At 40.7% G+C, this 24,164-nt stretch overlaps 1 protein-coding gene across 3 annotated transcripts in view; it reads right to left on the bottom strand.

The window, feature by feature from the left end:
* ACAP2 (ArfGAP with coiled-coil, ankyrin repeat and PH domains 2) overlaps nt 1-24,164 on the bottom strand; it is a 201,396-nt gene that overhangs the window by 87,033 nt on the left and 90,199 nt on the right. For all 3 annotated transcript variants that reach the window (XM_066347902.1, XM_066347905.1, XM_066347903.1), the window contains exons 3-4: nt 8,156-8,275; nt 7,314-7,367 (exon numbers count right to left, since the gene is read on the bottom strand). In XM_066347902.1, the coding sequence (XP_066203999.1) occupies nt 7,314-7,367; nt 8,156-8,275 (174 nt within the window). The remainder of the gene's footprint in view (nt 1-7,313; nt 7,368-8,155; nt 8,276-24,164) is intronic.

The following is a 24,164-nucleotide window of genomic DNA, read 5'->3' as shown; positions in this document are numbered from 1 at the left end:
TCAAGGTTGACTCTTAGAGCCAGCCAGCCTGAGGGGTTAACTATATCCATGAAAGGTCAAAAGCATCCAAGATTCATATACAATAGGAGGTGCATTTAAGCCACAAGAATCATTTCCTACAGCAAGGAGCTCAGGTGATCTGGAGGTGTGTACAACTGAGTCCAACAAGACACCATCACCATCAAGACAGCATAACAAGTATGGGAGTCATAAAGGGCAACTTAATACACAGACAAAATGGGAAAACAAAAAAATTTAGCCAAATGAATCAAGAGAAATCCCCAGAAAAAAAATTAAATGAAATAGAAGCAACCAAACTATCAGATGCAAAGTTTAAAACAATAGCTTTAAGGATGCTCAACATTCTTAAGGGGAAAATGGTGAGAACTTAACGAGATAATAAGCATTGAAAAGGATACAGAAACTATAAAAAGAACCAGTCAGAAATAATGAATATAATATCTGAAATGAAGAACACACAAGAAGGAATACATAGCAGGCTAGATGCGGTAGAACAGGGGTTTCCAAACTACGGGCCCGCGGGCTGCATGTGGCCCCTGAGGCCATTTATCCGCCCCCCACCCCCGCGCCGCACTTCCGGAAGGGGCACCTCTTACATTGGTGGTCAGTGAGAGGAGCACGGGATGCAAAGTGCGGCATTGCTCACATTACAGTACTACTTCCAGTGACGCGGGACGCATGCCTCACGGCTCCGGAAGCACGTCATATCACTTGTTATGGCTAGCAGTGACAAATATGGAACCGGACATTGACCATCTCATTAGCCAAAAGCAGGCCCATAGTTCCCATTGAAATACTGGTCAGTTTGTTGATTTAAATTTACTTGTTCTTTATTTTAAATATTGTATTTGTTCCCGTTTTGTTTTTTTACTTTAAAATAAGATATGTGCAGTGTGCATAGGGATTTGTTCATAGTTTTTTTCTATAGTCCGGCCCTCCAATGGTCTGAGGGACAGTGAACTGGCCCCCTGTGTAAAAAGTTTGGGGACCCCTGCAGTAGAGGATCAAACTGGTGATTTACAGAACAAAATAACAGTAAGCACACAAAAGAGCAGTGAAAAGAGAATTAAGAAGGCTGAGGAAAGTCTAAGAAATCTCTGAGACATCAAGTGACACAACATCCACCTCATAGGGGGTGCCTGAAAAGAGCAAACAAGGGACAGAGAACCTGCTTTAAGAAATTATAGCTGAAAACTTCCCTAACCTGGTAAAGGAAAAAGTTACACAAGTTCAGGAAACAAAGTCCCAATCAAGATGAACCTAAAGAGGCCTGCACCAAGGCACATCAAAATTAAAATACCAAGGCCCTGGCCTGTTGGCTCAGTGGCAGAGCATCATCCCAATGTGTGGATGTCCCAGATTCAATTCCCAGTCAGGGCACATAGGAGAAGTGTCCATCTGCTTCTTTACCCCTTCCCCTCTTGCTTCTCTTTCTCTCTCCACCCCCTCTCTCACCCCCTCCTGCAGCCATGACTCAGTTGGAGCGAGTTGGTACGAGGTGCTGAGGATGGCTCCATGGCCTCTACTTCAGGTGCTAAGAAGAGCTCTGTTACTGATCAACAGAGCAATGCCCCAGATAGGCAGAGCATCACCCCTAGTGTGCTTGCTGGGTGGATCCAGGTCAGGGCACATGTGGAAGTCTGTCTCTCTGATTCCTTTCCTCTCACTGAATTATTTTTAAAAAATTAAAATGTCAAAGATTAAAACGCCAACAGAAGGAGAATCTTAAAATTTGCAAGAGAAAATGAATTAATTACCTACAAAGGAGTCCCATAAGTCTGTCAGCTGATTTCTCAACAGAAACATTTCAGTACAGAAGGGATTGGCATGAAATATTCAAAGTGATGAAAAGCAATGACCTACAACCAAGACAACTCTATCCAATAAGACTATCATTTAAAATTGAAGGAGAGGCCCTCGCCGGTTGGCTCAGCGGTAGAGCGTCGGCCTGGCGTGCAGGAGTCCCAGGTTCGATTCCCAGCCAGGGCACACAGGAGAGGCGCCCATTTGCTTCTCCAACCCTCCCCCTCTCCTTCCTCTCTGTCTCTCTCTTCCCCTCCCGCAGCGAGGCTCCGTTGGAGCAAAGATGGCCCGGGCGCTGAGGAGGGCTCTGTGGCCTCTGCCTCAGGCGCTAGAATGGCTCTGGTCGGGCGCATGCAGGAGTCTGTCTGACTGCCTCCCCGTTTCCAGCTTCGGAAAAATGAAAAAAAATAAAAAATAAAAAATAAAAAAAATTAAAATTGAAGGAGAAATAAAAAGCTTCCCAGACCAAAAAAAAAAAAAAAAAAACACTAAAGGAATTCATTACCACTAAACCAGTACTCCAAGAAATGTTAAAGAGCCTGCTTTAAGAGGAAACAAAAAAAGAAATCAAGAGAGAGAGGATTATAGGTATAAAAAATAAAATGGCAATAAATAAGTACATATCAATAATAACCTTAAATGTAAATGGATTAAATACTCCAATCAAAAGACATAGGGAAGCTGCATGGATAAGAAAACATAACCCATTTATATGCTGCCCATCTCAGAACAAAAGACACACACAGACTAAAAGTGAAGGGATGGAAAAAAATATTCTATGTAAATGATAATGAAAAAAGAGCTGGGGTAGCAACACTTATATCTAACAAATTATAGTAGTCCTTAAAACAAAGGCTATAGTAAGAGACAAAGAAGGACACCACATAATGGAGGAAGCAATCCACCAAGAGGATATAACTATTGTAAACATTTATGTACTCACTGTAACAGCACCTAAATATGTAAAGCAGATCTTGATGGAGGTCAAGAAAGAGACTAAAAGCAATACCGTCATAGTTAAGGGATTTTAACATCACATTGACATCAATGGATAGATTTTCCAAACAGAAAATTAACAAGGAAATAGTGGCCTTAAATGACATACTAGATCAGCTGGATTTAATGATAACTGCCTTTTGACCCAGCAATTCCACATCTGAGAATATATCCTAAGAATCCCAGAACACTAATTTGAAAGAATATATGCAACCCTGTGTTCACACAGCAATATTTAGAAAAGCCAAGAGCTGGAAGTAGCCCAAGTGTCCATCAATGCATGACTGGATAAAAAAACTGCAGTACATTTATACCAGGGGTCGGGAACCTATGGCTCACGAGCCAGATGTGGCTCTTTTGATGGCTGCATCTGGCTCACAGACAAATCTTTAATAAAAAAAATAATAACATTAAAAATATAAAACATTCTCATTTTACAATCCATTCATTTCCTACTGCTCATGTTCATGGTTGCGGGTGGCTGGAGCCAATCACAGCTGTCCTCCGGGACAACACCAAATTTTTACTGGATAATGCATAACGTACATGGGATTGTATGGCTCTCACGGAATTACATTTTAAAATATGTGGCGTTCATGGCTCTCTCAGTCAAAAAGGTTCCCGACCCCTGATTTATACAATGGAATACCACGTAGCTATAAAAAGGAAAAAAAATCTGACCTTCTGCAACAGCATGGATGGACTTTGAGATTTATGTGCTATATGAAATAATCCAGTCAGAGAAATACAAATACCCTATGATCTTACTCATTTTTAGAATCTAATGAATACAAAAATATGATAAAAATAGAGACAGAGGCACGGACACATGAAACAGAGGGGAGCAGGGTGACAGGACTAGATGAAAGAAGGGATTAGCCAGAAGACATATATATATACATAACACAGAGATACAGACAACAGGGTGGCAATAGCCAGAGTGGAGGGAGGGGGAGGAGGGCACAGGCAGAGGAAATGGGGGTGGGAAGAGACTTTGCTTGGGGCAGAGGGTGCACGATGCGATGGTGCTATATTGAGTTGTACACTTGAAATCTGTATGGTTTGGCAAACCATGTCATCCCAATAAATTTTTTAAAATAAATTTTTAAAAAGTTGACCTTAGGAAAAAAGGAAATATAGAGATGAAGATCTAGAGAGAAAACAATCAATCATACAGGCAAACAACTTTAAAGTCATTACAGTGGTACCTTGAAATACGAACAGACCAACATATGAATTTTAAGATACGAGCTGCGACTCGGTCCATATTTTTGTTTGAGATCCAAGCTAAATTCCAAGATACGAGTCGTGATTCAGGAAGCTGCCGCTAGTTGGCGCGTTGGTGCACGGGTCCAGTATCGGCAGTTTGATATGCGAGTTGACTGACTTACGAGCTCAGTTACAGAACAAATTAAACTCATATCTCAAAGTACCACTGTATTTCATCAATAACTGGGAAGATTGGGTTCATGATTTGTTCATATCTATATGATTGGATTTAAAAAAGAATTAGCCCTGTCTGGATAGCTTCTTTGGTTAGAGCATCTTCCCAAAAGCGAAGGTTGCCAGTTTGACACCCAGGAACAGATCAATGTTTCTCTTTCTCTCTTGCTCTCACTCTCTTTCTCTTTCTTTCTCCATTCCTCCCTCTGAAACCAATAAATAAATCTTTTTTTTAAAATATATATATATATTTTTATTTCATTTATTCATTTTAGAGAGAGGAGACACAGAGAGAGAGAGAAGGGGGTAGGAGCAGGAAGCATCAACTCCCATATGTGCCTTGACCAGGCAAGCCCAGGGTTTTGAACCGGCAATCTCAGCATTCTAGATCGACGCTTTTATCCACTGTGCCACCACAAGTCAGGCCCAATAAATAAATCTTTAAATAAAATTTCTAATTTGTAAAAATAATGTATATAAATAAATAAGAATTAGAGGTTAAATTTCTGCTTAAAAAAATTAATTGTAACCTGACCAGGCAGTGGTGCAGTGGGTAGAGTCTTGACCCAAGATTGAGACCCCAAGGTTGCCAGCTTGAGCACAGGCTCATCTGGCTTGAGCGTGGCCTCACCAGCTTGAGCACAGGGTCACTGGCTTGAGCGTGGGATCATAGACATGACCCCATGGTCGCTGACTTGAGCCCAAAGGTCACTGGCTTAAAGCTCAAGGTCACTGGCTTAAGTCCAGGTTGCTGGCTTGAGCAAGGGGTCGCTGGCTCAGCTGGAGCCCATCCCCTACCCCTCAGCCAAAGGCACATATGAGAAAGCAGTCAATGAACAACTAAGATGCCTCAATGAAGAACTGATGCTTCTTGTCTCTCTCCTTTCCTGTCACTATCTCTTGCTAAAAAAAAAAAAAAAAATTTCATTGTAGAAAATGCTACTAAATTATATAACTAGGTTTTCCCCACATATAAAACTACAAAAGAAGAGCAAGGTATTCTTTATATAAAACAATAAGACTGATGGATTTGAAGAATATATCAGAAACATATTATACAAAAGGTAATATAAAGAAAACATTTAACCTATTATGTTAATTCAAAATCAATATACTTTTTAACCAAAATATTAATGCACAGTATATATTTTTAAAAGTTGGAATCCAAAAGACTACTTGATTTCAAGAGAAATTAAATATACCATACACTGGCATCTAAGTTCACTGGAAGGCAGAAAGAGAACTAGTAAGAAATCGTTAAAAACAAATTAGTGCAAAATATTAAAGCTAAAACCATAAAGGGATAAATCATGATCTGGAATTTACAATGGATTTTTGCGTATGATCCCAAAGTCAGGAGCAACAGAAGAAAAAATAAATGACCTGAACTTAATCAAAATTAAAACTTTTGTGCATCAGAAGGCAAAAGACAAATTACAGAATGGAAGATAATACATGTCCAAATATATAAATATTACATAGCTAATTAAGGTTTAATATCCAGAGTATATAAAAAATTCAATTAAAAAAAATCTAATAAACTTCAATAGACAACAGCAACAATGATGGAAGAACATATATATATATAAATGGCCAACAAGCACATAAAAAGGTGCTCAAAGTTTTTAAGAAAATGCAAATTAAAACCACAAAGAGATACCACTTCATACCTACTAGGATGGATATAATCAGAAAAATAGAACATAGCAAATGTGGTGAAGGATGTGAAATATTGGAACACTCATACATTGCTGGTTGGAATGTATAACGGTGCAGCCTTTGTGGAAAATAATCTGACAGTTCCTCAACCAATAAATATAGAATTACCACATGACCCACAATTCTACACCTAGATACATACTCAAAAGAATTGAAAGTAGAAACTGAAGCAGATATTTGTACATCCTAATTATGGTACAACTTAAATTTGAACTACAATTAAATATTATCAGATAACTTCAGCCTTAATATATGTTAACCAAAACTAATAAATAAGAAGAAAATCAAATTAACTAAGAATCAAAAATGAACAGATTTTATAAGGAATATAAGTGTTGACATTCTTGTTATAAATAGCAGCTAATAAATTCGAAACACGGAAAAAATAATTATATAACTGCCATATACGCTATGTTTTTTAAATAAAAAAATTAATATGTATATAACTTATAAGGACTATATTTTCAGTAAACTTTTATTAAATTAAAAAAGAAATATCCAGGCCCTGGCCAGTTGGCTCCGTGGTAGAGCGTTGGCCTGGCATGCAGGAGTCCAGGGTTCGATTCCCGGCCAGGACACACAGGAGAAGCGCCCATCTGCCTCTCACCCCTCCCCCTCTCCTTCCTCTCTATCTCTCTGTTCCCCTCCCGCAGCCAAGGCTCCATTGGAGCAAAGTTTGCCCAGGCGCTGAGGATGGCTCTGTGGCCTCTGCCTCAGGCGCTGGAATGGCTCTGATTGCGGCAGAGCGATGCCCCAGATGGGCAGAGCATCGCCCCCTGGTGGGCGTGCCGGGTGGATCCCGGTCGGGCGCATGCGGGAGTCTATCTGACTGCCTCCCCGCTTCTGGCTTCGGAAAAATACAAAAAAAAAAAAATATCCAAAAGTACATGTATCTCTCATTACTGAAAGGGAAATGCCCTCAAATATTAAACACACATATAATAAATATTTGAAATAATACAGCAGTCTTTAATATAGGCAATTGACCAAACAAAGGGGATGTATTTGTAAGTTTCTTTAAAAAAAAGTAAATTTAGAAAGACTTTTACTTCTCTTGTCTTGAAATGATTGCTTAAAAAGTTGCAAAGGTACAAGTTAAAAAAATAACTTATGGGTGTGTACTTCCTTGATCAAGTTCAGATTTTAGAATGGAAAATAAAATGCATTCTTTTTCCGACACTCACACACTCACACATTTTAGATACACCCAATGAAAAAGTTGTTGATAAATTCACTCACTGAATTGCAAGTTAAGTAGTTTTACAGAATGCTGCCACCAAAAATAAAGTACTAAAAGATGGCCATAGTAATACCTACTTACTGACACTTACTGTATGAAAATTTATCATTTCTTGAAGGCTGTCAGAGAACTTGGTCAAACTTGTCTGTGAGACAGAAACCATAAGAAAAACAACAAGTCATTTAAGAGCCATTAAAACAGGCCACAAAAATGTTACTTCAGCATTTCTCACAGAAAGATCAAGTCATACTATAAACAATAACATTTATTTCTAAGGACAATCTCACTACCTCATGCATGCTCTACAGAGGTCAAGTCTATATGTTGTAACATAAAACCCTAGAATAGTCAAAAAATTAGTAATGCCCTATCATAGTATTATGCTAACAAATACAAATGGTATATTTAAACCTAAAAGTAAAATTGAATATATCAAGACTGTGCCCATGTAAGCATCTATAGATCAAATAATTACCAAACTATCCCCATTTCTTTACCTGTTATTATTCCTCATGAAAGAAATGTCATACCACATACTATAGCAAGAGGCCTAGGCTAACCTAGCATACATAGGTAGCTGACCAAAACTTTCCTATGCAGCCCCCCATACATACAGTTAGATACTCTTAGGTTAATGCTCTGCTTTCCTCTATAAAGCAGCTACTAGTAAGCAAGATTCTGCTTTTCCTGCTCAAAACGTCTTGTAGATGTTTCAGGTCACCTAGCAGTCAGTAAACTTATATTTACAAATGCAAATCAACCATCAACATCTCAGTATTCAAGAAAACAGAATAATATAAGATAGCACCAAGAGGTGACAGCTTTTCTATTTCTAACTTCAAGGACCACTATAACTCTTCATAAGGCAAATGAATACATAATTGATTAATGTCTTGCAACATTTATCATTTTAAATAATTTTAAAATACTAACCTCAACTACAGCATCATTACTAGAATATTGTGCCAGGTCTCGAATCCCGTTCATGAACTGTTTATTTGCAACACAAAAGGCTTTTCCGGTATCAATCATCACGATACAAAGCTTCACAAGCTGGAAAAAAAAATTAATTACATCAGATTGAAAATAATTTTACAAATCATTTAATGAAACAAGTAATTCATAGGAGAGTTGTAACAAAAAGTTAATGTTTCAGGACCCAGAGGTTGGCTGATAACAGCAAAATATCATTTTATCAAGTCAAATTCAATCCTATAAATTAACTTCCTAAAAAATTATTAAAGCACCTCCTTTGAAGGAAGAAAAGGAAACTTCAGGCAGTGAAAGCAGTACAATAAAATTTATATATTTTTAAAAACTGTGGTGTGTTGGAAGAAAGGGAAGTAAAGTAGTATGCTGGGTTAGTACTGCTGGTTATTTCAATATCCGTCTATCAAAGCAGATGTCTGAATTGATTAATCAACCATATTTAACCAATGCCTACTGTTCTAGGTATTGTGCAAAATTAAGGACTAAATCTGTTCCTTCCTCCCTTTTTCCCTCTCTCCCTCCCTCCATCTTTCTTTCTTTAATTTAAACAAATAAAATCTTGGGTGAATGGTAAATACTTAAAAGATAAAAGTGGAGCCACAGATGAAGGAAGAAAGGATATTGAATAGGTGTGGGGGGGCACAAAGAAGATAAAGAGCCCATAAAAACTTTAGAAAAGACAAACGGATCTCAGGAGTACAAGTTAAAACTGTTGCCCTAGGCCCTTGAAGAAAAAAAATTGAAAACACCCTCTGGGGCCCTGGCCAGTTGGCTCAGTGGTAGAGCGCCAGCCCAGCATGTGGAGCCCTGGGTTCGATTCCCAGTCAGGGCACACGGGAGAAGCACCCATCTACTTCTCCACTCTTCCCCCTCTCCTTCCTCTCTATCTCTCTCTCTTCCTCTCCCGCAGCCAAGGCTCCACTGGAGCAAAGTTGGCCCGGGTGCTGAGGACAGCTACATGGCCTCCACCTCAGGAACTAGAATGGTTCTGGCCACAACAGAGCAACACCCCAGATAGGCAGAGCATCGCCCCCTGGTGGGCATGCCAGGTGAATCCCAGTTGGGCGCATGGTGGAGTCTGTCTGACTGCCTCCCCATTTCCAACTTCGGAAAAAAAAAATTTTTTTTTAAATACATAGATAGATAGATAGATAGATAGATGAAAAAGAAAACACTCTCTGCTCTCAGGCTCTCCTAATTTTAAAGAGCAGACTAGATAAATTCTATACACAGCACAAACACAATTGCAATACATGACAAAATCATGCATGAGGGAACAAAGAAAGAACATCTAACTAAGACTGTGGGGAACAGAAAGGATCTCTGAGTAGGTAACATTTAAGGAAAGTCCTGAAGACCCATAGAAATTAGCCAATCAAATTTGGGAAGATACTACTTTATGAAGTAGATAATGGGGAGATACTACTTTATGAAGAGCATGTGCAAAGGCCCAGAAGTATAAGAGGGCAAGGCCAGCAAGAAGTACCTTACTGCAGCATGAAAATGCATACACAAGCCAGAGCAGGAAGAGCCTTGTATGCAATGTTAAGGGCATTCACATTTTATATGAAAGAAAATAGCTATTAACAAAGCTATTAATTGGGTGAGTTGCCTGGAGTTTCATCTTAGAAAGATGACCTAAAAGAAGAAAATCTAAAGATAGGGATATATAAAGAATAAAGATAAGGATATTAAACCAAGCCTGGCCTGTCATGGCATAGTGGATGGAGCGTCAACCTGAAATGCTGAGATCACCGGTTCAAAACCCAAGGCATGCCTGGTCAAGTCACATACAAGAAGCAACTACTACGAGCTCATGCTTCCCTCTCCTCCCCCATTTTCTTTCTCTTCTCTCCAAAATCAATAAATAATAAATCTGTTTACCCTCCCCCCCAAAAAAGGACAGTATACCAAAAACTATGACAGCCTAAATTAAGGCAGTATGTGGGGAGAGAGAGGGGAAATAACTTGAAGAATAACAGTCGAGTACTGTGTACAGTTATGTAGTCTATGTCCTACCAAGGGTAAAGGTAGGAACTGAAATTCGGCAGCCTGCTGAGGGATACATCTGCTACAAAATGCAGTTTCACACTGGCCAGCAGACACCATTTTAACCGTGTTGGGCCTGTGAGGTGGGCCTGAGCTAGATGGCCCTATGAAATAAGCCAAATGAAAAGTCTATCAAATACCAGTGAAAACAGAAATGTTTGAAACTCAAAGAAGAGTGTACAGATACAGATAGAGGAGTCATGAAATAAACAGTATCAATGCTATCTCTATCCTAGACAGAAAGCCAAGGACACAGCTTGCAGAGTGAGGACCCCACAAGGGAGACTAAATAAGAAGAAAACATAGGAATAAAAGTAAAAGAATCATTTCACCAAAGTCAAAAAAGAACAAAGTATCAAAAGATGGATGATGAATTAAGTTGAAAATCCCTAACAGTCAAGTTTTAGAAAGACTTTAAAAATATCTATTGAGTTTGCTGACAAAGAGTAATCAGCATCCCTGTCAAGAATAGTTTTAAGAGACACTGACTGACTGGAGGTCTACAACCAGATTACAGTGAGTTATGAAATGATGATGAAAAAGATATATGACAGATCGTTTCTTTTTTTTTTTTAAATTTTTTTTTATCTTATTTTATTTATTTATTTATTTTTTTTATTTACAGGGACAGAGAGAGTCAGAGAGAGGGATAGACAGGGACAGACAGGAACAGAGAGAGATGAGAAGCATCAATCATCAGTTTTTCGTTGCGACATCTTAGTTGTTCATTGATTGCTTTTTCATATGTGCCTTGACCGCGGGCCTTCAGCAGACCAAGTAACCCCTTGCTTGAGCCAGCGACCTTGGGTCTAAGCTGGTGAGCATTTTTTATTTTGCTCAAGCCAGATGAACCCGCGCTCAAGCTGGCAACCTCAGGGTCTCGAACCTGGGTCCTTCCGCATCCCAGTCCAACGCTCTATCCACTGCGCCACCGCCTGGTCAGGCGATAGATCGTTTCTTAATATATATTCTATGGATTATCTTGCAGAAACATTTTACACCAAAATAAGGTGTAATCAAATAGGTCTAGGAAGCTCAGTTTAAAAAGTTAAACAGATTTCTTATTACTAAACTTTTAAAAGTTTTGCTGTATAGGGCCAGTTCACTGTCCCTCAGACCATTGGAGGGCCGCCACATACAGTGCTCCTCTTACTGACCACCAATGAAAGAGGTGCCCCTTCCGGAAGTGTGGTGGGGGGCCGGATAAATGGCCTCAGGGGGCCTCATGCGGCGTAGTTTGGGGATGCCTGCTGTATAGGGTGAAGCCTAGAGAAGAGTTATAATATGCAGTATTTCTCAAAAACATTAGACATGGAACCTTAGAGGAAGTGTTCTCATAGGATCATCATTCCTCAAAACTGACTATAAAAAATGCTGACAGACTAGTCTTTTAAATAGTTTGCTAATTATAAAATAATAAGTCTTAAGAACCAGAAAAATTAATTCTAAAAAACATGAAGTAACCAACATGCAAGAAGAAAAAAAAAATTGAAGGACAGTAACGAGGTGGGGACATTAGTCCTATATGCTATTAAAATATACAGGTACAGTAATTAAAAGTCTGATAATGGATTTGAATAGACAAACTGATCAGTGGAATGAACACAGAGTAGAGAATCAGATACAAACACTATGCAGGGGATTGCAATATGGTGACGGAGTAGGCGGACGTTCCAACTGCCACCTCCCAGGATGTTGAGCAAACAACTATGTTAGGCTTGCTCACTTGCACTTTGCTTGATTGGTGCATGAGCACGGGGCAGCACCACGTGTGTATAGTCTACGTAAGGCTGCAGGTGCTTGCCCTCAGGGTGGCAGATTATAGATTGCGGATTGCCTGCTGCCATTGGGAGGGGCCATTTTTTGCTATTGTTTGCTGGAAGAAGGGGTTTTCCCCCCAGCCTGTTTGCTCCTCAGCCCTGAGAGAAAGAGAAGCGTTTTTTCCTGCCTGCTTGCTCAGCCACCATTGCAACTCTAATAAATGGAATGGCCCACCATCCTCCTTTACTGTCTACCTTAATCCAATGTGAACCTGCATGGCCACGGCCAGTAGCTTACACAGGATCAAATTGGATTACAACTTAATTTAAGAACAATCATCTTGAAAAACCAACTCTGAACTACATGAAGAGGAGTCTATACCCAAGGATCACAGAAGAAGCCACACCAAGACTGGTAGGAAGGGTAGAGATGCGAAAAGGGCTGCCTCGCTCCCAGGAGCAAGTGGTGGTGGAGGGTCTGGGGGGCCTCTTACTGCAGGGAGGTTCGCCCTGAGAGATGCAGGTCCTAAACCCCAGGCCCGACACTCTAGCCTAGAGCCCCAGAGCCCAGAATAGGTGCCAAGAAAGCAGTTAACCTAGGCGGTAAAAAGAGCCCAGATTTCTATGAGAAAGGGACACAGATGGTGTCTTAAAAGGGCCAGGGCTGAAAATCTCCTTCACAGCCACTTATCCAGGATTCCAGAGGAAGAGGGCTGAGAGACTACAGCTGTGTGTGGAGTGTGAAGTTGGTGGCCCAGGGAGGGACACCATGGGGGATGGCCACCAGAACCCCTGTGCTGAGTCATTCTCCAATACCGCAGTCGCCATCTTTCTTGGGTGGGGCAGTCCCCTCTGTGCAGCTTCAGCCTGGGGAAAAGCAACTGCCCTACCCTCAGGAATCTCTCCTGCCCACCCTAAAGGGATTGTGCCACTCTGAGAAGGCAGGTAGCAGGGGGCATGTCAATGACTCAGTTTTCTGGCGTTGAGGCCAGAGCTCCGCCCACCTCACACACCCCCAGCATGCTCCCTCATCTATGACTGGCACTTCGCCTAATGGGAGACTGAGCAGAAACTGTCCAGACTGTGGGCAGACCAAATCTCTGGGTCTCAGAGGCCACACCCAACTCAGGTCTGTGAAAAAAGTATGGACAGACTGACATTTGGAGCTGAGAGGCAGAGATACCCACCCCCTTCCTAATCCGTGAGTTGCCCCAGGCTCTTCTATTCTCTACCAGAGATTTTTTTCCAGTGGCTGAGCCCAACAAGCAGCCAGCAAACACAGGCTGCAGGAGGCAATGCTCAGAAAACCTGGTCTTTTGCAGACCTTCCCCCAGGCCCAGTGTGGGTAAAAGCCAGCTTAGGTGTGTGGCTTGGTATTTCCAGGAGTACCTGGGCCCAGTAGAGGCAGCCTCAACACCCACTTTGCGTGTAGTTCCAAGAAGGTTACTGAGGGCCAGTCATAGACAGTGCTCCCTACTGGTCCATGCCAAGATCCCTCCAGGAAAACCCAGGGCTGGCACATCCAGTGGCCAGTTGCAGAAAGCATTGGTTCAGGCCTAATGACTCTTTCTGGCAACAGGTCCTAAGGAAGGGCTCATTGGACACTGGACCCAGCTGAGGTGAGTTCCACTTTCTGTGGTTAGCACCGGCACAGCAGCTTGTGCTCACTGGACAGGGTGTAGCTTCACAGTCTGCTGGCTTGGGTCCTGGATATCCTGCCCCACTGGGCTAGGTTCCACAGGGGGAAGGAAGAGAGAGAGACTCGGAGCATGGACATTCAAAGTCTGGGTCTCCGCAAGCCTATTACTGGGTCTGGTTGAGGGGTTTAGCCACTTTCTAGGGAGACACAATCAGCCCCAGGGGAGGACTATCTCAGTCTTCCTCCCTCCCTCAGTCCAGGGGCTCACCAGCTGGAAGAACTTTGGTATAGGAGTCTGTCAGCCCCATCTAATCTGAACCCGCTGCTTACTTTGCTAGAGAGAAATAGAATTTGAGTATCCAGCAGTGGCTGAGGGATTAGGCTCTGGGTAGGGGCCGCTTTCCCCATACTGAGCTCCTGACCAAGAGACCCCTGAAGTAGGGGTCCCACTAACGTTATATTCCCAAACTCAGTTAACCTAACCCACCAAGCTTGCAACCTGTAGAGGGGTTGGTGGGGTGAAGCCAGTCTGAGCCCACACCACAATCTTACTACAGAAGATTCTGTGGGAAGACCAGGCAGCTGCAAAAAGTTGATGGAGCAGCTGAAAAGTGGAGGCAAATCTTACAAAGCTTGGGGCTTTTGTGGAGCTGCTGTTATCTCAAAGCAAGAGGAAGCTGATTCTTATACACAGGTTGGCCCCTCCCACACTACCCAAGCACAGGAAACACAGATACAAACAGAGCAGTAGGTCCAGTTAGGCAGACCACAGGAGGGTGCAAACAACGGCTGAACCCAACCCAAGAGATCCAGAAAGAACACAACCAGTAGTGGGTGGCAGACAGCACCAACACTAGACTCAGTAGCTACACAGCAGCAAGCCCAAGGGAGGAGTCCAGCAAGCACCAGATACTGTGGAGAATAAATGTGCCCAACAGGACAGACACTGCAGTGTCCATGGCCAAGGCTGACCCTTACAGCCAGCCATCCTGAAGGGAAAACTGCACCGATGAAAGGACCAACTACTTTCAATATGCACATACAACAGGAGGGTAAATACTACCCTCAAGAAGCATTCCTAGAACAAGGAACTCAGGTGGCTTGAAGGTCAGTACCACTGAGCCCGTTTTCCTCAGAAAGATACTACAGCAAATTTCAAATTCAGAGAGCACCACCTAATACACAGACAAAATGGGCAAAGAAATATGACCCAAATGAATCAACAAAAGAAATCCCAGAAAAAGAACTAAATGAAATGGAAGTAACCAAACTACCAGAAGCAGAGTTTAAAATAATGATTTTTAAGATGCTAAAGGATCTTAGAGCAACAATGGATGATCACAATGAGAACTTAAAGAGATAGCAAGCAACAAAAAAGGACATTGAAATAACAAGACACATCCAGTCAGAAATTACATGCAATATCAAAAATGAAGACTACACTAGAAGGAATCAACAGCAGGCTGGATGAAGCAGAGGAACGAATCAGCAATTTAAAGAACAATATAGCCTGACCAGGTGGTGGAGCAGTGGATAGAGCGTCAGACTGGGATATGCAGGACCCAGGTTCTAAGCCCCAAGATTGCTGGCTTAAGCACAGGCTCATCCAGCTTCAGTACAGGCTCACTGGCTTGAATGCGGGGTTGCTGGCTTGAGCATGGGATCATAGACATGACCCCACGATCACTGGCTTGAGCCCAAAGGTCGCAGGCTTGAAGCCCAAGGTTGCTGGCTTGAGCCGAACCTCACTGGCTTGAGCAAGAGATCACTCACTCTGCTGTAGCCCCCCGGTCAAGGCACATATGAGAAAGCAATCAATGAACAACTAGGGTGCCTCAATAAAGAATTGATACTTCTCATCTCTCTCCCTTCCTGTCTGTCCCTATCAGTCCCTCTCTCTGTCTCTCTCACACACAATAAATAAATAAATAAATACATACATACATACATACATGACATTATAAACCTAAGCAGAGTAAGAAAAATGAAACAGAGTAAGAAAAATGAAAGAGGCTAAAAAAGCCTGAAGAAACACTAAGAAACCCTCTGTGACAACATGGAGAGAAACAACATCCACATCATAGGGGTTCCTGAAGGAGAAAAGAACGAACAAGAAATACAGACCCTGCTTGAAAATATCAAAGCTGAAAATTGATGAAAGAAAATGTCACACGGGTCCAAAAAACACAGAGAGTCCCATTAAAGATGAACCCAAGGAGGCCTACACCAAGATATATCATAATTAAAATGCCAAAGTTAAAAGACAAAGAAAGACTGCAAGAGGAAAGCAGAGTAGTTAATTACCTACAGAGGAGCCCCCTTAAAGCTGACATCTGACTTCTCAACAGAAACACTTGAGGCCAGAAGGGATTGGGGAGAAATATTCAAAGTAATACAAAACAAGAACCTACAACCAAGACTACTTTATCCAGCACGGATATCATGTAAAATTGAAAGAGAAATAAAAAGCTTCCCATACAAAAAAAGACTTAAGTAATTCATTACAACCAAACCAGTGCTGCATGAAATGTTAAGGGGCCTGCTATAAAAAGAGCAAAGGAAAAAAAGACATCAAGAGAAAGAGGATTGTAGATTTAAAGAATAAAATGGCAATAAATAAATACATAACAATAATAACTTTAAATATAAATGGATTAGGCCCTGGCCAGTTGGCTCAGTGGTAGAGTGTCGGCCTGGCGTGCAGGAGTCCCGGGTTCGATTCCTGGTCAGGGCACACAGGAGAAGTGCCCATCTGCTTCTCCACCCCTCCCCCTCTCCTTCCTCTCTGTCTGTCTCTTCCCCTACCGCAGCCAAGGCTCCATTGGAGCAAAGTTGGCCCGGGTGCTGAGGATGGCTCCATGGCCTCTGCCTCAGGCGCTAGAATGGCTCTGGTTGCAACAGAGCAACACCCCAGATGGGCAAAGCATCGCCCCCTGGTGGGCATGCCAGGTGGATCCTGGTTGGGCGCATGCGGGAGTCTGTCTGACTGCCTCCCCGTTTCCAACTTCAGAAAACTACAAAAAAATAAAATAAAATAAAAAAATATATATAAATATAAATGGATTAAATGCTCCAATCAAATGACATAGGGTAGATGCACGAATAAGAAAACAGAATCCGTACAGATGCTGTCTACAGAGACTCACTTCAGAACAAAACATATATAGAGACTGGAAGTGAAGAGATAGAAAAAAGTATTTCATGCAAATGGAAATGAAAAAGAAGCTGGGGTACTAATACTTATATCTGATAAAACACCTTTAAAACAAAGGCTATAGTGAGGGACAAAGAGGGTCATTACATAATTATAAAGGGAGCAATCCAACAGGAGGATATAACCATTGTAAATATTTATACACTTTATATAGGAGCACCTAAATATATAAAGCAGATTTTGATGGATATAGAAAGTGTGAGATCAACAGCAATACTATATATAATAGTAGGGGATTTTAATACCCCACTAACATCAATAGATAGATCCTCCAGAAAACAAATTAACAAAGAAACAGCAGCGTTAAACAATACACTAGATCAACGGGATTTAATTGATATCTTCAGAACCTTTCACCCCAAAGCAGCAGAATATACATTCTTTTCAAGTGCTCTTGATACATTTTCTAAGATAGACCACATGCTAAGGAAACAAAACAAGTCTCAATAAACTTAAAGAGATGAAATGGTATCAAGCATCTTCTTAGATCACAATGGCATGAAACTAGAAATCAACTATAATAGAAAAACTGAAAAACATTCAAACACTTGGAGACTATATGTTATTAAATAATGAATGAGTTAACAATGAGATCAAGGAAGAAATCAAAAATTTCCTTGAAAAAAAATTAAAATGAACATACAACAAATCAAAACCTATGGGACACAGCAAAAGCAGTCCTGAGAGGGAAGCTCATAGCATTACAGGGCATACTTCAAGAAACAAGAAAAAGCTCAAATAAACAACCTAACTGTACACCTAAAATAATTAGAAAAAGAACAACAAAATAAGCCCAGAGGAAGCAGATGGAAGGAAATAATAAAGAACAGAGCAGAAATAAATGACAGAGGCTAAACAAACAATACAAAAGATCAATGGCCCTGGCCGGTTGGCTCAGCGGTAGAGCGTCAGCCTGGCGTGCTGGGGACCCGGGTTCGATTCCCGGCCAGGGCACATAGGAGAAGCGCCCATTTGCTTCTCCACCCCCCCTCCTTCCTCTCTGTCTCTCTCTTCCCCTCCCGCAGCCAAGGCTCCACTGGAGCAAGGATGGCCCGGGCGCTGGGGATGGCTCCTTGGCCTCTGCCCCAGGCACTAGAGTGGCTCTGGTTGCGGCAGAGCGACGCCCCGGAGGGGCAGAGCATCGCCCCCTGGTGGGCAGAGCGTCGCCCCTGGTGGGCGTGCCGGGTGGATCCCAGTCGGGCGCATGCGGGAGTCTGTCTGACTGTCTCTCCCCGTTTCCAGCTTCAGAAAAATACAAAAAAAAAAAAAAAAAAAAAAAAAGATCAATAAAACCAGGAGATTGTTCTCTGAAAAGGTAAACAAGATTGATGACCTTTAACCAGACTCATCAAGAAAAAAGAGAGAGGACCCAAATAAATAAAATTAGAAATAAAAGTGGAGAAGTAACAAGTGACACCACAGAAATACAAAGGATTGTAAGAAAATACTATGAAGATAGTAATTCATGGCCCTGGATGGTTGGTTCAGTGGCAGATCATTGGCCCGGCCTGTGGAAGTCCCAGGTTTGACTTCTGGCCAGGGCACACCAGAGAAGTGCCCAACTGCTTCTCCTCCCTTCCCCATACCCTTTCTCTATATCTCTCTCTTCCCCTCCTGCAGCCAAGGCTCCATTGGAGCAAAGTTGGCCTGGATGCTGAGGATGGCTCCATGGCCTCTGCCTCAGGCGCTAGAATGTCTCCAGTTGCAACACAGCATCACCCTAGATGGGCAGAGCATCGCCCCTAGTGGGCATACTGGGTGGATCCCAGTCGGACGCCTGCAGGAGTCTGTCTCTCTGCCTCCTAGCTTCTCACATCAGAAAAATAAATAAATAAATAAGATTCGTTACATAAACAGAATGATGGATAAAAATCACATGATCATATCAGTAGATGTAGAAAAAGCATTTGATAAAATCCAGCACCCATTTATGATCAAAACTCTCAACAAAGTGGGAATACAGGGTACATAACTCAACATAATAAATGCCATCTATGACAAACCGATAACCTAAATCATACTCAATGGGCAAAAATTAAAAGCCACCCCATTAAGATCAGGAACAAGACAGAGGTGCCCCCTTTCACCACTCTTATATCAACATAGTTCTGTAAGTCCTAGCCACAGCAATCAGACAAGAAGAAGAAATAAAAGTCATCCAGATTGGAAAAGAAGTAAAACTCTTTATTTGCTGATGATATGATACTGTACATTGAAAACCCTACAGTCTCAGTCAAAAAATTACTAGACCTGAGGAATGAATTTGGCAATGTGGCAGGATATAAAATTAATATTCAGAAATCACTGGCATTTTTATATACCAACAATAAACTGTCAGAAAGATAAATTAAGGAAACAATCCTCTTCACTATTTCAACAAAAAAAAATAAAGTACCTAGTAATAAATCTAATCAAGGAGATAAAAGACTTGTACTCGGAACATTTTAAGACATTGAAAAAAGAAATCATGGAAGATACAAAAAAGCAGAAGCATATGCCTTGTTCATGGATAGATAGAATAAACATCACTAAAATGTCTATACTACCCAAAGCAATCTATAGATTCAATGCAATTCCTATTAAAATATCAATGGCATACTTCACAGATCTAGAACAAACATTCCAAAAATTTATATGGAAACAAAAAAGAACCTGAAGAGCCTCAGCAATCTTGAAAATGAAGAACAAAGTGGGAGATATCACACTTCCTGCTATCAAATTGTACTACAAGGCCATTGTAATCAAAACAGCTTGGTACTGGCATAAGAACTGGCATACAGGCCCTGGCCAGTTTGCTCAGTGGCAGAGTGTCAGCTCAGCATGTAGAAGTCCCAGGTTCAATTCCCAGTCAGTGCACACAGGAGAAGCAACCATCTGCTTCTCCATCCTTCACCCTCTCCCTCCCTCTCTCCCTATCTTTCTCTTTTTCCCCCTCCCGCAGCCATGGCTCTAATGATTCAAGCAAAGTTGGCCCTGGGCACTGAGGATGGCTCCATGGCCTTGCTTCAGGCACTAAATAGCTTGGTTGCCAAGCAATGGAGCAACAGCCCAGACCAGCAGAGCATTTCCTGGTAGGGGGGTTGCCAGGTGAATCTGAGTGAATCCTAGTCAGGGTACATGCGGGAGGGAGTCGGTCTCTGACTCCCCACTTCTCAATAGGAAATAAAAAACCAAGTATACAGATCAATAGCACAGAACAGAGAACACAGATATAAACTCATGCCTTTACAGTCAATTGATAAACAACAAAGGAGGCAAGAATATACAATGGAGTAAAGACACTCTTTAATAGTGCTGGGAAAATTGGACAAATACATGCAAAGAAATGAAACTAGAGCACCAACTTACACCATTCACAAAAATAAACTCAACAGGGATAAAAGACTTAAATGTAAGTTGCAAAACCATAAAAATTTTGGAAGAAAACATAGGCAGTAAACTCTCCAATATCTCTTGTAGTAATATTTTTGCTGATGTATCTCCATGGACAAATGAAATAAAGTACAAAATAAACAAATGGGACTATATCAAACTACAAAGGTTTTGCACAGCAAAAGACACCACAAACAAAATAAAAAGACAACCCACACAATGGGAGAACATATTCGCCAATATGTCTGATAAAGAGTTAATAACAAAAAGTTATACAGCACTTCTAAAATTCAACACCAGGAAGGTAAACAATCCAGTTAAAAAATGGGCAGAGGAACTGAATCGACACTTCTTCAAAGAGGACATGCAGCCTGACCTGTGGTGGCGCAGTGGATAAAGCGTCGACCTGGAAATGCTGAGGTCGCCGGTTCGAAACCCTGGGCTTGCCTGGTCAAGGCACATATGGGAGTTGATGCTTCCAGCTCCCCCCCCCCCTGCCTCTTCTCTCTCTCTCTCTCTCTCTCCTCTCTAAAATGAATAAATTAAAAATAAAAAAAAGAGGACATGCAGATGGCCAACAGGCATATGAAAAAATGTTTAATGCCACTAATCATCAGAGAAATGCAAATTAAAACCACAATGAAATACCACCTCATACCTGTCAGAATGGCTCTAACTAACAAATCAACAAACAACAAGTGCTGGTGAGGGTGTGAAGGAAAGGGAACCCTCCTGCACTGCTGGTGGGAATGCAGACTTGTGCAACCACTGTGGAAAACAGTATGGAAATTCCTCAAAAAATTAAAAATGGAACTGCCTTTTGACCCAGCTACCCCATTTTTAGGGATATATCCTAAGAATCCCAAAACACTGATTCAAATTAAGATATATACACCCCCATGTTTATTCCTGCATTGTTTACAATACCCAGGATCTGGAAACAACCCAAGCGTCTGTCAGTGGACGAGTGGATAAAAAAGCTGTGGTACATATACACAATGGAATGCTAAGTGGCTGTGAAAAAGAAGGAAATCTTACCTTTTGCAATGGCATGGATAGACCTAGAGATTAGTACGCTAAGCCAGGCAGAGAAAGACAAATACCACATGATCTCACTTACATGTGGAATCTAATAAACAAAGTGAACCGAGGAATGGAATAGAGGCAGATGCAGCATCACGGGGAAAAGAAGGACAGCTGTCAGAGGGAAGAGGGATGAGGAACAGGATCTGAGAAGGTGAAGGGATTAGTGAAGTTATATACAATACGTATATGTAACACATAGATACAGATAACAGGACAGGAAATCCCAGAGGAAAGGAGGGGAGGAAATCGAGGGGGGGCAAAGGGAGTGTAATAGGGGGCACACTGTTGGGGGGTGAGGGTGTTATATTGAGTGGGACACTTGAATCCATGTTAACACAAAAAAAATAGTAAAAAAATAAAGAAAAAACACTATGCAGTAGTTGATTAAAGCAATATTCTAGCCAATGGGGGGAAAGTTATCCAACAAATGATACAGGGACACTAGATAGCCATATAAAGAAGAAAAATAAATAGAAACTAAGTTAAATTACAAACCCTCATATTAATTTCAGATGAAATAAAGAGTGAAACATAAGCCTGACCAGGCGATGGCGCAGTGGATAGAGTGTCAGACTGGGATGCAGAAGATCCAGGTTCAAAACCCCAAGGTCACCAGCTTGAACATGGATTCATCTGGTTTGAGCAAGGCTCACCAGCTTGAGCCCAAGGTCACTGGCTTTAGCAAGGGGTCACGCGGTCTGCTATAGCCTCCTAATAAGAAAGCAATCATTGAACAACTAAGGAGCCACAACGAAGAATTGATGCTTCTCATCTCTCTTCTTTCCTGTCTGTCCCTATCTGTCTCTCTCTCAGTCTCTCTCCATCTCTATCACACACACAAAAAAGAGTGAAACATAAAAAAAAAAGTCAGAAAACGAAGAGAAAACAGGAGGTAATATTTTTTATAAACTCAAAGTAGAAAAAGCCTTTCCAAGAAAGATGCAAAACTCAAAAGGCAAAGAAGAAATTGATCAATTCAACTACATCAAAACAAAACGTTTCTACAAGAAAAAAATAAACTTAGTAAAAAAAAAAATGACAATATGGGAAAACAGTATTAGCAACAAATCACAAGGGACTAATTTCCTTAGTATAAGAAAGGATCTAAAAATCATTTCTGAAAATCCAACCAACCACTAAAATAAAAAATGCCTGATAGACATGTACCGATAATTTCTAGAAAAAGAATTCAAATACATCTTATGACTAAGAAAAGCAATTCAATCTCACTCATATTAAAAGAATTGCAAATTACTATCTTTTACAGAATAGTAAAGATCAAAAAATGTGGTAACATGCTGTTTGAGACAGTAGGTATGGGAAAACAGAAACTGTCACAAATGTTGTTGGGAGTGTAAATTAGTACCATCTCTATAGAAGGCAACTTAGAAAGCACTGTAAAACTTTAAACCACCCATACCCTTTATTCTAGTATTTCACTTTTAAAAAATGTCTCATACAGATATATCTGTATGTAAGCCACATCATTCACATGTGAAGTCAATCACTGCAGCCACAGTAAAACAGGGGTAGCAATTTAAGTGTCCATCAGGAGGCAACTGGATAATAAACTATGATATATTCACACAATGAATTCACATAATTCAGCTACTAAAAACACTGAAGCAGCTCTATAACTAATAACAAGGAGCATCATATATTTTTTAAAAAGTAAATATATCAGTGTTAATATTTTTGTTGAGAAACTAGTTCAATGTTCTCCTTTATGAAAAGATTAGAAGATGACTGCTTTTTCACTGGACACACATTTTTGTACCTTTGAATTATGGACCTCAATGGTGGTAGTAAACAATTAAATAGAATTAAATTAAAAGTTTCCATAAAAACAAAGAAAGACCAGTTGATAGTATAACATTATGGTTAAAAAGACAGAGTTTGAACACAAGGTTAAAAGCACACAGATCAATGAAATGGAATAGAGCCAGTAAACAAACGCACACTTATATGATCAATTAATATATGGTGAAAGAGGCAATAATATATAATAGGAAAAGGAGTCTTCACTAAATGGCATTGGGAAAACTGGTCAGATACATGCAAATAAAATTAAACTATACCATTTTCTTACACCATACACATACAAAAAAACTCAAAATGGTTTAAAGGCTTCAATGTAAGACCTGAAACCGTAAAACTCCTAGAAGAAAACCAGGCAATAACTCTTTGATATCAGTCTTAGCAATATGTTTTTGGATTATGTCTCCTTGGGCAAGGCAACAAAAGCAAAAATAAACAAATGAGACTATATCAAACTAAAAAGCTTTACTACAGCGAAGGAAACTATCAATAAGACAAAAAGATAACCTACTGAATGGGAGAAAATATTCAGCAATAATAAATCTAATGAGAGGTTAATATCCACAATACATAAAGAACTCGTAAAACTCAGTATCAAAAAAATGCAATTAACTTTGGGCAGAAGACGTGAATAGACATTTCTCCAAAGAAGACATACAGACAGCCAACAGACAAATGAAAAGATGATCAACATCACTAATCATCAGGGAAATGCAAATAAAATGATGTATCACCTCACACCTGTCAGAATGGCCATTATCAAAAAGACAACAAATAACGAGTGATGGCAAAGATGTGGGAAAAAGGAAACTCTTGTGCCCGTTGGTGGGATTATAAATTAGTGCAGATACTATGTAAAACAGTATACAGATTTCTCAAAAATTTAAAAATAAAACTATTGAATGACCCAGTGATTCAGGTAAATATTGGGGGGTATTAATCTGAAGAAAATGAAAATAATAATTGTAAAATATACATGCACCCCTATGTTCATCACAGCATTGTTTACAACAG

This window comes from Saccopteryx leptura, chromosome 8, assembly GCF_036850995.1.
Source record: "Saccopteryx leptura isolate mSacLep1 chromosome 8, mSacLep1_pri_phased_curated, whole genome shotgun sequence".
NCBI lineage: Eukaryota > Metazoa > Chordata > Mammalia > Chiroptera > Emballonuridae > Saccopteryx > Saccopteryx leptura.
Note: the sequence above shows the minus strand (reverse complement) of the source record. Positions and strands in the feature narration are given on the sequence as shown.